Raw genomic sequence first — 14300 nt, forward strand, 5'->3', positions numbered from 1 at the left:
TGAGTGCCAGGCCCCGTGCGCTGTGCTGCAGTGACTGTCAAGATTGCAGCAGTAGCTACACAGAGCTCGGTGCTGGCTGCATTCACACTCCCTGCATTAAGTCTTCAACCCTGCAGGGCAGGCGTTTTCACCCCTCTTATGTGTGCTTTGGAGGAAACTGAGATGTTAAGTGATTTACACAAGGGGACACAGCTAGCAAGTGGGTGGCCAGAGTTTGGACTTAAGGTCCCTCCAACTTCAAAGCCAATACTTTTCCCCTCGCGATGCTACAGATGAGCGCCACCTGGAAGCTCCGAGCCAGAATCCCAGAGTGATCCCCTGGGTCACTCTACCCATCGTTGTTCCGTCCCCAGCCCCTTCCCCACCTCCCAAGCTCTAGCCTGGAATCTAGCCTCAGTCAGCAGAGGTGAGGAAAACCACTCAGTTGATCCCAGCTTCTATTCCTGTGTGAAGACGAAGGTGGAAATCATCTGAACCACGCACCAGGCAGACCCGAGACCAGCCTGTGATTCCCCAATCAGACAATGTCACCAAGGCTACCAAATTCCATATAGGGGAACCAGGAGGCATGGAGGAAAAATGAGCATCCCATTTTGGCATTGAACTTCCAGGGCTGAAAGACTCTCAAGCCACAGTTACCTCCCGTGAAGGTTCAGTTTTATCTCGATCTAAATTTTAACTAATTCTAGCTAAATGCTGATTTCACATCCTGTTACAGAGCAGAGCCAGGTGCTAAGGTACAGTGCCAAGCACTTCACATATATTAATCCAGCACCCCTACTCTTATTAAGGAGATCACTGGGACAGAGAAGAGTTCCCTAAGATCCTGCAGCTGTCAGTGGCAGAGCCAGGGTTTGATCCTGGCTCGGAGCTCAGGCCCTTCAGCTCCAGGCTGCTTGCTTGGCATGTACATTACTGAACTGCTCGCTGTGGGTCCCAGGGGCTACACCAAATGGGCAGAAAGAGCCTGGGTTGGTCGCTTTGGGGGAGTTAATCGGCAAAGCTGCCCTTGTCAGGTCTTAAACAGAAAAGTGACACCTACCTCTGTGACCCCCAGTTCTTGCCTAAGGAGGAACTGTACATGCCTCCGCTGGTGATCAAGGTCATCGACCACCGGCAGTTTGGGCGCAAGCCCGTTGTGGGCCAGTGCACCATTGACCGCCTGGACCGCTTTCGCTGCGACCCTTATGCAGGAAAGGAGGACATCGTGCCACAGCTAAAAGGTAAATGCAAGTCTCTAAATAGCATCTTGGGACTTTTCGTGTTGAGTTGATTTAATCTTTACAAACTCTCAAAGTAACTACTCATTGTCCAGATTTTGCAGATGAGGAAACACTTTGATTTACAGCACGCTATGTAACTTTCCCAAGGTAATATAGTTAGTAAGTGGCAGAGCTACCCTTGAATCCTGGCCTTGTTTGAGGGGACCCAATGCTCAAGCTATTACTTTCTGAATTGTCCTGCTCCTGGATGAACATGCTTTTTTGTATCATCCAGCAGAGAAGGCAAGACAATGGGTGATTGCAGTTTGCTGTGATAAGTTTTTTTAAAAATAAATTTATTTATTTTTGGCTGCGTTGGGCCTTCATTGCTGCGCGCGGGCTTTCTGTAGTTGCAGCGAGTGGGGGCTGCTCTTCGTTGCGGTGCGCGGGCTTCTCATTGCAGTGGCTTCTCTTGTTGCAGAACACGGGCTCTAGGCATGTGCAGGCTTCAGTAGTTGTGGCACGCAGGCTCAGTAGTTGTGGCTTGCGGGCTCTAGAGTACAGGCTCAGTAGTTGTGCACACGGGGTTAGTTGCTCTGCGGCATGTGGGATCTTCCCGGACCAGGGATCGAACTCATGTCCCCTGCATTGGCAGGCTGATCCTTAACCACTGCGCCACCAGGGAAGTCCTGTGATAAATATTTTGATGGGGAAATACAGCGGCCCCTCCGTAAGCACTGAAGGAGTGGGGGATTTTTATTTTAAATTGCTTTCCATCTATTGTCCTGCCTCATTAATGCATCACAACATTGTTGTGATATAATTTGAAAAATATGATTTCATTGTTATCTATCGAAGAAAAAATGACACCTGCTTGAGTTTAAATTGCTGGCCTTGGGTCACATAAGTGATAGAGCAGAGTATAATACTTACTTTTGGGTTCTATACTAAATAATAACTAATGAATAGCATTTTGCTCTTGTTTATTCAAGAATTACTTGTTTTTTAATTTACCATGTGGCAGAGACTGTTAGGGGCTGGGGACTGGGTCCCATCCATGAACAAGATCCCGGAGCCCCTAGGCTCATACGATTAAGCCCAGTGGAGAATTGACACCCATTCATCTGATCGTTGTAGCCTCCAAACCGAAACAGGTGTCTTCTATTTGAGAGCCGTACTGCTAACCAGTTCTATTTAATCTTCCATACGGTTTGGTATTGATTTTACAGAGCCTCTGAAGCTCATCTGCTATGTGGGTCTGAGCATCCTGTATCGCTGATTCAGAGAAGAGAGAAAAAAATTCACAGTCACACTTGAGCAAAACCCTACATGTGTTTATCCATACATTTCCCATGGAAAGCATTTTTGTGCTGAGTTGATGGTGCCTAAAACAGCAACATTTTTATAACATCAAGGATTAATGTAACTGCAGGCATTCTTTTATCTGGGGTTACTTAATGGAGAGAAACTGTTTTCCTAGTGTTTTTCCTATTGCTTTCATGAGAGAAAGTTCTTGGACGCAAATATGTGAAATCATGAGGAAGGTACAAATGCTGCAGATTTTCTCTGGCCCCAGAATCGCTTGTGTAGACCTACTCGTGTCTATGGGTCAGGGTTAGGCAGAGGTCTCCTGGTTCATGATTCTTTGTAGTTAGTGTGAAGTGAGGTCAAGGCTTCAGAAAGCCCCTGAAGAGGAAACTCCTTAAGGTGTATGGGGAGCACAGTGTTCCCAAGGCCAGAACCTGTTATTTTAGATCAATCTGATAGTTTCTTAAAACCCAACTGAGGTAAGAGTTGAGGAATGGACTTGGTTGGCCTAATGTTGGAAGCGCACAGAATAACTTTCCTCCTGTCCCCGAGGCTTTGTGTACGTGAGGATTGTAAAGTGGAGAAATGATAATATAGGAAGGAACTTGCATGCGGTTGTGTTCCAGCATGCCTTCCCACCTGGCTGTCCTGTTCTGTGTTGCTGCAGTTGTTGGGAGTTGGAGGGGAGCTATCTTGGAAGCCTAGAGACTTCTGATAGATCTGGGGGTGCCACCTAGCAACAGCATAGCAACTGGCGTATCATAGACGCTCAATAAATGTCAGTCTCCTCTGCTTCCCCGGTGTTCCGCTGATCATTTCTCTGACATTTACTAAGGGCCCACTTTGCTCTGGGCTCTGGTATGATGGTTGAAACACAAGCTTTGGGGTCAGACAGACCTAGATTACTTACTTTCACTTGTGATTGTTTAACTGGAAGCAAGTGACTTGCTTTCTCTTAGCCTCAGTTTGTTTTTTAATCTCTATAATGGGTATAATGCCACACATATCTACAGGATTTTTGAGGGGTTAAATGAGATCATGTATGTAAACAGGTTAGCCCACTGCCTGGCACATGGTAGGCACCTAAAAAATGTGTTTTCCCTCCTTTATGTCCTATACATCAAATGCTGGGTTAAACACAAAGTTCTTTTGGCTTGGCAGAGTTTGTTCTGTCTGAGTTCTGCCCTCCTGTTGAATGTCTGGCTGCCTGATGCCTTCTTCCATAAAGGGTAGCCATACCTCTCATCCCACCCGGCCCCAGGCTGAGGCTTCAGCACCCCCTTCAGCTGAACTGAACCTGGTGAGCCCAGGGGCTGCTCCTGAGCCCTTGCTCTAACCTCACCATCCAGAGCCACAAATATTCTGGGAATTATTTAAAGCCAGGATGTGTGCCTTTTCCCTCTGTGTACACTGTGAGAGCCACGCCGAATGAGCCACTGCAACTTCAGCCCTGAAACGTGCAACTCTTCACCCTGATTTGCTTTTCTGTGTCTTAGAACAGATTCCATGAAAAGGAAGCTCCTTTGGTGTAGCTCCCTCCAGCCCCCATTGCCCGACCTCACTCCTACATCCTCTAAAGACATGTGTTGACACAATTTTTTTTCAGCATTTCCTGTGTACAGGATTGGGCTAATTGTCTAAGATAAAAGAAAAAAACGGGCCATAAAATCCCCTTTAAAATGTCTAAAACTGTATCATATTTTGGGAAAAGCAATGAATTGGGTTATTTTTCTACATTCAGACGTGGTCTTCTCCATTTAGTAAGTCTCATCCAGGAGCAAACTCTGCCTTCCACTGTGTGGCTGTTGAACTTGAACTTGGAGTAGAATGTTCACCACTATATTTTTGTAAGCATCTTAGATTATGAAATTGTCTTGCAGCCTCCTTTTTGTCTACCCCACCCTGCCGGGACGTCGTTATTGAAATAGAAGACACCAAACCATTACTGGCATCAAAGGTAGGCTTCAGAACTGATCATTGGATGATGTCAGTTTTATCTTCCAGGCATCTAAGCATTAGGTGAATTCAGTCAAACAACCATTCAGTGCAACTAAAATAAAATAACAAACCAGCTTATCACGGTAAAAAACCTGAATCTTACACTGTGTGGACTCATGTCCTCGACGGTGACATTGTGTGGACTCATGTCCTCTACCCTCAGTCACCCAGGATACTTAAAATATACTCAGACCTGTGCTCCACTCTCCACGAGGGAGAGGGATCTAGACAACAGTAAATTTTAAAATCTCCCCAAGTGATTCTAATGTGCAGGCAGGTCTGAGGACCTTTAGTGTGGACAGTCTGAATGATATCATTTGCAAGAAAGAGAAATTTCCGGAGCAAATACACAGCACCACAACGTTCAGAAGACGGATACATGTAGCACACTAGCTTTTTCCCCCACATGAAACAGAAGTGTCATGGGTTTTTAATGACCCTATTTGTCAGTGTATGGGATATCCCCAACTTTTATATTCACTGTGGTTTTCCAAATCAAGAAATTGGTGGAAATGCTCATTCAGGACCCTATGTTAAAACCATTCTGACCAGCTCGACAAGAAGGAGAGGGAAAAAAAAAGTTCCCAGCCCAGAAAAAAGAAAACATCAGCTATCTCCCCGTTTCTGTTGGCATTCACGATGGACTTTCACAGCATGTTTTAATGTGCAAAGTGGCCGAAAAGTGCACATGATTGCACTTTAATGTGTTATGTCCATAAACAGTGCCTTTAAAGAATCCGCTTTCTTCCCACTGCATTAAACTCACTAACAATTGGACCATACTAAATGTGGGCTCTGCAGCCAGCACTGCATAGCAGTGTTTGATTCTATTCCCTGAGAATCCTCCACAGTCAGAAATGACAATAGCAAATATGCAAAACCACTGTGTTCACTTTATAAACAACGCCAAATAGTCCCAATAAAACAGTAGTAGCCTAGGACGAAGCTAAGTGTAATATACTTAAGATCTTTTACGTACATTTTCACAACAACTCTGGAAAAAGCCAGTTTAAGATCCTGCTCTGTAATCAGCCTCCAGCTTTCCTGCCTCCCGTTGTGAATCAGCTCTTCTTTGGGCTTTCTGTATACTCAGTAGCCCCAGGTATGGAGGCTCAAGAAGAAGAATAAAGCCAGTCCATGCCCCAATCTCATTCATTTCTTAACAGTAGTTAACAGATGAGGCTACTGTAGCGACACGTTGTGAAAGTTGAGTTTACATCATATTTTAAGTTGCAGCTTAGCAGGGCTGAGGAAGGTAGTATCGGTCATTCTCATGTACTATAAATAACTTTCACTCAGCTGCTCTCCTAACAGCTACTGGAGGTGTACTATGTTGATAAGAAAGGCTATTTGGAATTGCCTCTAAAAATCTGATACCACCTCTTCATTGGGGAATATAGCACTCATCTGTGCAAAGTCAAATGAGCAAAGTTGAGCTGTGGAAGAGCCAATGACAAGCTTGCTGATGTCCCAGATTACACATGCATGTAATACACGTGCATGCCTGTAATATATATGCATGCAGGTGATACGCATGTGTTACGTGTACGTGCGATGTGTGTGTAATGAATACCTATTACCACTAACTCAAGTCAAGCCTTCTATTGGTAAATTGAGGGAATGGGTCAACACCGTGCTGTTGATGGGAGCTGTAGAATATGGCTCCAGGTGACAGTTTTGGGCTCGCAGAAACTCACACCACTACCCTGTGGTGACCCTGGGAGCTCTTAACAGATGGGCTCAGCACAGCCACAAGTAAAGCAGGAAATAAGCACTGGGGACAAATTGCTAAGTGCCAGCCAGATAACACAGACATTCCTACGTGGCCATTTCAACAATTACCTTCCAATTCCAGTGCTTAAGCAGTATGTCAGCAGCACTCAGCAAAATGGCTTCTCCAACGACAGTGCATGTATGTATGATAAGAAAATGCATGATGCTGCCTGGGGCTGCGGGGACCTCGGTCTAAAGACTTGAACTCTCCTTTCACATTCTTTCTAGATTTTGGAGTGAAAGATGATCTTTAAACAAATGTGATTATTTTAAGCTTCAGGGGAGAATCTTCTGTGCCATTTGGATATAATGAAGCAAGTTACTCTAGCTGCTTCAGCTACTTTGCCACGTGAACTAATGAATTGCAAGCGGACATGAATAAATTCTCCCATATTAATCCTAGATCTTAACATCAGCCATCTGTTCTGAATAACGCTTTTTAAATCATGAACTATTCATTTCTTTGAAATGATTTCCAATAGCTGAGAGTAGATGTGAATAAACAGACTCTAAAACTATGAATTCAGGAACGATTCAGAATGTGAAAACACTTTTGGCATAAAGTCCCTCTCTCCAAAATCTCAATTCAGCTGTGATGATTTAACTTTTAATCTCGCTTTGACATGAATCTAATAGAAAGAATTGTTATATCTATCTGTCTCGCTGCCTCTCTTGGCATTTCCGTGTGCTGAACAAAAGTCGATGTGGAAAATGCCGAGGGGCACTTGCAGAAGAAGCCCCGTGGCCGCCCAGCACTCCCTGCAGGAAGTGCCTGTAGTGACGAGTCGCTGTCCCCTCACAGTGGAAATGAACTTGAAGTTAGGAGGTAGCAATTCTTCAAACTGCCCCTAAGGGTGAGCTTGGCTTATGTTCCAGCAGGTACCAAGAGAAAAGTCAAGCCCCAGCATCCTAGCTGTCCATTCTCTCATCTCCTGGTGGATTCTCCACGCAGAAATGCAAATGGGAGGATTTGGCCAATGAGAGACTTGACATCCATTTATGGGTGGATATGTATATAGGTGCTTTATCGTCGGCATGGGGAAAAATCAAGAAAAGATACTTACATGATGGTGCTGCAGTCATGTTGGACATAAACATCTTGGGACAGGAGTTTTTGAAGGAATGAGAATTAGGCCAAGTTGGGGATATACTTTAGAAGCTAAATGGAATAAGAGGTTTGGGGCAGGAAGATGAGTAACTGTATTCATCCCCACCTCCACCCCACCTTCTCTGTGATCACTATGCTGGTGGACAGATTGTCCAACTCTATTAAGACATGGGACATGGGTGGCTACCTCCAAGCCTTTTATTTTAATACCGTTTGTAACTCTTTTGCACATTTCAGAGAAGAAGCCAATAAGGTGTGTTCAATTATGAGATCATCTTGAATAAATAATCCATCAAAATGTTGATAACATAAGGCATGGTTGGACAGTAACATCTCCTTTTCTCTTTCTCATTGAATCTAATGCTCATGGGGTCTCCATCTCTGTGTGACCTGTACGTGGTTCGTCCTCTTCCTGCCCATATATATGCGATGGGCAGCTAACAGAAAAGGTAACTATTATACACATTTTGCTAGACTTAAGATTCATGTATTTTCTGCCTGTAGCTGATACATAAATAAATAAATAAATAATTCTTTAAATCCAGGGTTGGGTTACTGATCTATAAAGGGGAAATAACTGTAGGTGTGTGTATAAACATACATATACCGTATACAAATAAGAAATAACTGTAGGTGTATGTATAAACATATATATATACAAATATACAAATAAGAAATAGCTTTTCTTGAGTGTTCCTTCTTCCTTCCCCCCAGATGGAAGAAGAGGCTGTGTTGCTGGTGACACACTCTTTTGGGCAAGCTCACTCTTCCTAGGTAGATTAAGCCACGGGTGGGTCTGATGGGATCTATTCTTATTATAAATCTGAGTGGAATTTATAGTAGCCTTCGATAAACTACAGCCTTCTACAGTTTGAGAATGTTGCACGAGGGATTCTAAATGCTGTCCCTCCTGCCCAATCAAAGAACCACCGGATTCTGAACTCTTGGCTGCACGTTACCTGGGGAACTTTTGAAAGCATCCTGTATGCCAGGTCTCACCCCAGGCTGATTGAATTAGAATCTCCAAGAATAGGTTGGGAGCCACTGGTCTAAACAAACCATGATGCCTCCCTGCTCTTGCTTCACGTTTTATAATTTTCAAAGCTCCTTCTCCTAATGATGTTATTTGATGTCCAAAACAACTCTATGAGAGACTTCCCTGGTGGTCCACTGGTAAGACTCTGTGCTCCCAGTGCAGGGGGCATGGGTTCAATCCCTGGTCGGGGATCTTGGGGAGCTAAGATCATCCCACGTGCCACACAGCGTGGTCAAAGAACAAAACAAAACAATCCTGTGAGATGGATGGGGACAGGTAGTGTTATTATCCTATTCGGTGGATGAAGAAAATGATGCTCAGAGATGTTAAACAATGTACCTGATGTGGTATGGCTTGTAACGTAAGGGTATGGCTTCTAACGTAAAGGATGGAACTTGAATTAGAACCAGTGTTACCCACTCTTAGCTTAGTGAGCTCTGTTTTGCAACGCATTGCTGGCTAAAAGGGCTAAGGAAATGAAACAGTGGAAAACACATACTGGAGGATGAAATAGTAAACACATACTGAAGGTTTTCTTTTAATTTATCTGCATATGTAAATATCAAGTCAACAGGATAAGGGAGTAAAAACAGACAAATGAATAGATGGTATCCATAGAATGTAAGAAAGTCATCTAGTGTAGCTGTGGCCATTAAAGCCACATTTCATTTGGCCAAGGATCATCATTTCACCTCCAGCTTCTGGGTAGAAGAATCCTGAATGCTTTGGTGCATGTAAACAAGAGTCATATAATCTCGCCTCTTTTAGGTTCAGAAGTACCTGTTTCTCTTGTCTATTACCTATGAGTTTTCTTGCAATGATTGGAAATCCAGGGCATCACTAAAGATTTTTCCATTTTCATGTGTCTTTCTTTAGGAGGAAGAAATTATTGACTGGTGGAGTAAATATTATGCTTCCACAGGGGAACATGAAAAATGTGGACAATATATTCAGAAAGGCTATCCCAAACTCCAGGTACCTGGGCCTATGCTACTGTGGGTGGGGGATTGACATGCGTTAAAACTGGCCACAGGCAGAGCTGAGTGAAAGACTGAAAGGTCCAATGGTGGGTGCTGAGGCTGAGGGGCCAGGAGCACCTCTGGCCTCCTGGGGAGCCCCCTTGTGATGGATTTTGCCTTTGCCAAGATTCCCGGGGCTTGAGGACAGCTGTTGATTTATGGTTATGTGACTGCCACTTTAGGGCTTGGGGACATCTGGCCGAGGGTTGGGAATGGGTTGGCACTGCACTAATTAGGCCAACAATTGTCCAGTTTGACCAAGGGAGACCTTCAAAGTCATGGTGCTCTTGCAAAAAAGCATGAAATGTCAACATGCTTTATTCTGTCCTCTAAACGAGCATCAGTTTCACTAGCTGAGAAGTTGATTCTTTTACATGCATGCAGTGTACAGTCACAACTGTGTGTCCAGGAGGAAGACAAGCTATTGGACTAGGCCAGTCTGGCTATGAACGATCTTCCTGTTAATGGTTTGGGTTTTCCAGTTCTTTATTCATTTTTTCAGAATGTGGAAAAATCTACTTTCTTTCATGTGATTGTCATAACATCTCAGTGCAGCTTGAGAAACACCAGTGTGTAAAGAACTGCTTATTTAGAGAAATAAACTAGGCTGGCAGATCAGCCCCGCTGTCCATCCTCCATCCCTCCCTCTTTCCTTCCTTTTTTCCTCCTTCTCCTCTTCTAGCTTTTTATCGAGGTATAATTTACGTACAATAAAGTAATCCATTCAGTGAGTTGTGATAATTGTATATACACCTACATAAACCACTACCAAAACAAGGCAAGGAACATTTCCATCACCCCAGAAAACTCCTCTGTACCCCTTGCCCTTCAATTTCTCACAACCTTCCAACCCTCTTAGAGACAACTGATCTGATTTCATCATCGTAGATCGGTTTTGCCTTTTTTTATACTTCAAATAAGTGGACTCATACACTACGTATTTGTGTGTGTGTGGCTTCTTTAGCCCAACACAGTAGTTTTGAGAGCCGTCATATTGTCTTGTGCATCAGTAGTTTGCCCCTTTTAATTGCTGAGTCATATTCCATTGTATGGATATACCACAACTTGTTTATCCATTCTCCCGATGATGAAGCTGCTATGGACATTCTAATACCATGTGGACATGTTTTCATGTCTCTCGGATGAATACCTAGGAATAAAACTTCTGCATCATAGAGTAGCTGGATGTTTGACTTCATAAGAAATTGCCAGACACTTTTCCAAAGTGGTCGTGTCATCCTGCACTGCAGCCAGCAACGTGAGAGTTCTGGGGCTCCGTCCACATCTCGTGCCCATTTGGTATCGTCAGTCTTTTTGATTTTAGATTCCACCTGTATTTTAATGAGAAATTAAGAATCTGTTGATGGTTTGCAGATATATGACTGTGAACTGGAGGATGTAATGGAATTCGAGGGCCTGACAGACTTCTCAGATACTTTCAAGCTGTATCGAGGCAAATCAGATGAGAATGAAGATCCTTCTGTGGTAGGAGAGTTTAAGGTGAGTAAAATGTGTGTGTGTGTCCTGTTTAAGATCCATCTTTATTTTCTTTATAGACCTAGGATAAAGGACAACCAAGCTCTGGGTCAGGGACATATCCCCTGACATCTGAAGGATGCTAGAAAATGCCAACAAGGACGAGGACAGTGGGGTTGGGGGCAGAACACTCAAAGCCATTCTCTGTTATCTTTCTCCCTGCTGATGCCAACCAGCCTTGAATCCTGTAGAGTCAGCCTCTCTAAGCTCTAGTACGTACGTACGTACGTACGTACACGCGCACACGGACACACACACACACACACACACACACGCGTCCCCCGCCCCCTCCCAGGCTTTCAGCAGGACCAGTGCAGCACTTTCCCAATCCATCGTCCTTGCCACCCTTCTCATCCACGCTCTAGTCCATCTTCCACGCAACCAAATCTGATCGTGTTTCTCGACCGCTTAAAGACATCGCTTGAGTTTCCACCGGGTCAAGTCTCAACTCCTTCCAAGGGTTGGGCTGGCCTTTCACAAGCTTCTTGTCTCTCCTGCCACTGCATCCTCTCCAAGCCCCCAAACACACCCTGTCCTCTCACAACTTGGAGCTTTGGGACAACTTCTTCATTCCCTGGACGCCCTTCCTTCCCTCTCTGTGGTCTGACACACTCCTACTCATTCTTTTAAGCGCCAGCTCCGATGTCACATTCTTTGTGAAGTGTTCCCTGGTTGCTCCTGGCAGGGTGACTCACTCCTACCCCAGGCTCCCTGGGTCCCTGCTGCTACTAAAGTACCATTCACACTGTAAGTATCTGCTTTCACAACTGCCCCTCCCTCCAACCACAGTTGGCAAATCCGTGGCAGATGTGCTGTTACTTTCTAATCCTTTCGAATAGCAGACATTGCTCATCTATCAGACCCTTTTACCCTACACGTGGTTTCAAAATCCTTCTCATTATAGCCTTCCACCAAGCCATCAAAGATAGCATGAGAGTCAAACCTACTTAGCACCCCTGTGCCAGACTGGATTCCTAGAGTTCGTTTTTTGGCCTCCAGTACCTGGCACATGGTAGGTGCTTACATCATGCTGCTTTACTGAGTGAAAGTAGCTGGAACTAAGACCCACGTGTTCCGAATCCAACTTCAGTGCTTTCTCTTGTACATAAGCTGGTTTCAAGATAAAATATAAGGCCTCTCGAGCTGGCCTGAATGCTCACTCATTCAGAAACTGCTTACTGTGTCCCTGCTGTTTCATGCCCAGCCCGGTGTTAGGTCCTGGAGATAGAGTGATAAACAAGAAATAGTTCCCTCCCTCAGGAAGCTCCCAGTCTAGTGAAGAATATAGACAATAAATAGACAGTGACGACGCAGAGGTCAGTGCTGCAATAGGGGTGAGTGCGGGGTTAGAAGAGAGTGTTAGGAAACCTATCCAACCCAGGGGCAATCAGGGGGGTTTCCTGGAAGAAGTGACACTTTTCAGCTGAGACCTGAGGGATGAATGGGAATTTGCCTGGGAGTGGATGGAAGGGGGTTTATAGGGGTGATGCAGAAAAAAAGGGAAATCACCCTTTATACTTTATTGGGTTTAAAAAATAATCATTTTTATTCCTATCTTCAAAAAATGTGCAGAATTTCACTTCTTATCACCTCCTTTGCCATCATACTGGTCCAGGCCACCTCCATGTCTTGCCTAGGTTTTTGCCGGGCCTCCCTACCTCTGCCCTGCCCTTTCTTCTCCCCTGTGATCTATTATGTAATTACTTTATCATCACTCACTTTCCCCACTGGAAACATGCAAAGCACACCATAGCTATCTCTTTCACAAAAGGCAGCCCTTCATCTCCCAATCCCACAGCCCCTGTGGCTGCCCCCAGTGTCCTGGGGGAAAGGACACTGCCCCAAGCCCTCTGCCCTGATCGCCCAAGGTCCTGCGAGTACATCTGTGTGTCTCTCTCCTAGGGTTCCTTCAGAATCTACCCACTGTCGGATGACCCCAGCGTGCCGGCCCCTCCCCGGCAGTTTCGGGAACTACCTGACAGTGTCCCACAGGAATGCACGGTTAGGATTTACATTGTTCGAGGCTTAGAGCTCCAGCCCCAGGACAACAATGGCCTGGTAAGAGTTTGGGCGTGGAGCCTTCTCCTACAGCAACGTAATTACAGTCATCCGCCACAGTAATTGTCATGTTCTTTCTTTCTGGGCTCTGTTATCTCACAAGGGGAAAGATACTCTATCAAAACAATCTGTTCAGGAGGATTGTCCCTGTGGGGATTTATCTCAGAGCTTGAAGGGGCTTTGGAGCCTCTGGTTCACCCTTCTCATTTTACAGACGTGACCTCGGAGGAGAATTGCTTTGTCACTGCTCCCCGCCACTGCCTCTCCTCCAAAGGTGCTCTGGCTGCGTGGCGCCAAGAGGAAGCATTGCCCAGACCTGGTCTGAGGCTACCTCTTCTCATCAGGGTGGGAGCGGGTGTGGAGTCTGTCCCAGAAACTGCCTTGAACTGGCACCCCGTGGTGACATAACCTGCTGTCTGTTTTGTCCCCACAGTGTGACCCTTATATAAAAATAACGCTGGGCAAAAAAGTAATGGAAGATCGAGACCACTACATCCCCAACACTCTCAACCCGGTGTTCGGCAGGTAACGGGCACTTCCTAACGCTTTTCTGTGGTTCTTTTCTTCTTGGCCTCTGTGCTAAGGATGCAATGGGTGCTAGGCTCTGCTCTAGGCTCGGAAGCTGTGAAACTATGTCTGTGAACTATTCAAATATCCACGTCGGTGGGGCAGGTAATAAATACGTAAATGCACAAATACAAGAAATTTGTGGAAGTGAAAAGTACCATGAAGAAAACTAAACCAAGTCTGAGAGATTTGCTGTGAGACCTGGAGGGACGGGGGGCGGGTAATGAGGCCCAGGAGTCCAGAGGGTTTGTGGCTTCGAGACAAGAAGGGTAGGCAGTGACTTACATGTAGTGAAAGGTGGTTCTCACTCCCCGATCCTGCTGAGCTCTCTTTTCTGGGATGCTTTGACTCCACCACTCTGAGCCAGTATATGTGTTATTGACTCTGTTACCAAAACTGAGAAGGCAGCAGAAAGTGATGGGGTCAGATGTCCCGCTCCCTGTCTTCTGTTCCCGAAGATTTTATTTATTGCTGTTGGGTCTTCGTTGCTATGCGTGGCTTTCTCTAGTTGCGGCGAGCGGGGGCTACTCTTCGTTGTGGTGGGTGGGCTTCTCATTGCAGTGGCTTCTCGTTGCGAAGCACAGGCTCTAGACACGCAGGCTTCAGTAGTTGTGGCACGCGGGCTCAGGAGTTGTGGCTCGTGGGCTCTAGGGCACAGGCTCAGTAGTTGTGGCTTGCGGGCTCAGTAGTTGTGG

At 45.4% G+C, this 14300-nt stretch overlaps 1 protein-coding gene across 3 annotated transcripts in view; it reads left to right on the forward strand.

The window, feature by feature from the left end:
* MYOF (myoferlin) overlaps positions 1 to 14300 on the forward strand; it is a 155493-nt gene that overhangs the window by 117099 nt on the left and 24094 nt on the right. For 2 of the 3 annotated variants that reach the window (XM_060034460.1, XM_060034461.1), the window contains 7 exons: positions 1058 to 1223; positions 4391 to 4467; positions 7827 to 7838; positions 9302 to 9400; positions 10819 to 10944; positions 12883 to 13038; positions 13472 to 13563. In XM_060034460.1, coding sequence (XP_059890443.1) covers positions 1058 to 1223; positions 4391 to 4467; positions 7827 to 7838; positions 9302 to 9400; positions 10819 to 10944; positions 12883 to 13038; positions 13472 to 13563 — 728 coding nt within the window. Of the gene's footprint in view, positions 1 to 1057; positions 1224 to 4390; positions 4468 to 6363; positions 6421 to 7826; positions 7839 to 9301; positions 9401 to 10818; positions 10945 to 12882; positions 13039 to 13471; positions 13564 to 14300 lie in introns of all 3 variants that reach the window. The other variant, XM_060034462.1, reaches the window with a different exon arrangement.

Source organism: Delphinus delphis, chromosome 16 (assembly GCF_949987515.2).
Source record: "Delphinus delphis chromosome 16, mDelDel1.2, whole genome shotgun sequence".
NCBI lineage: Eukaryota > Metazoa > Chordata > Mammalia > Artiodactyla > Delphinidae > Delphinus > Delphinus delphis.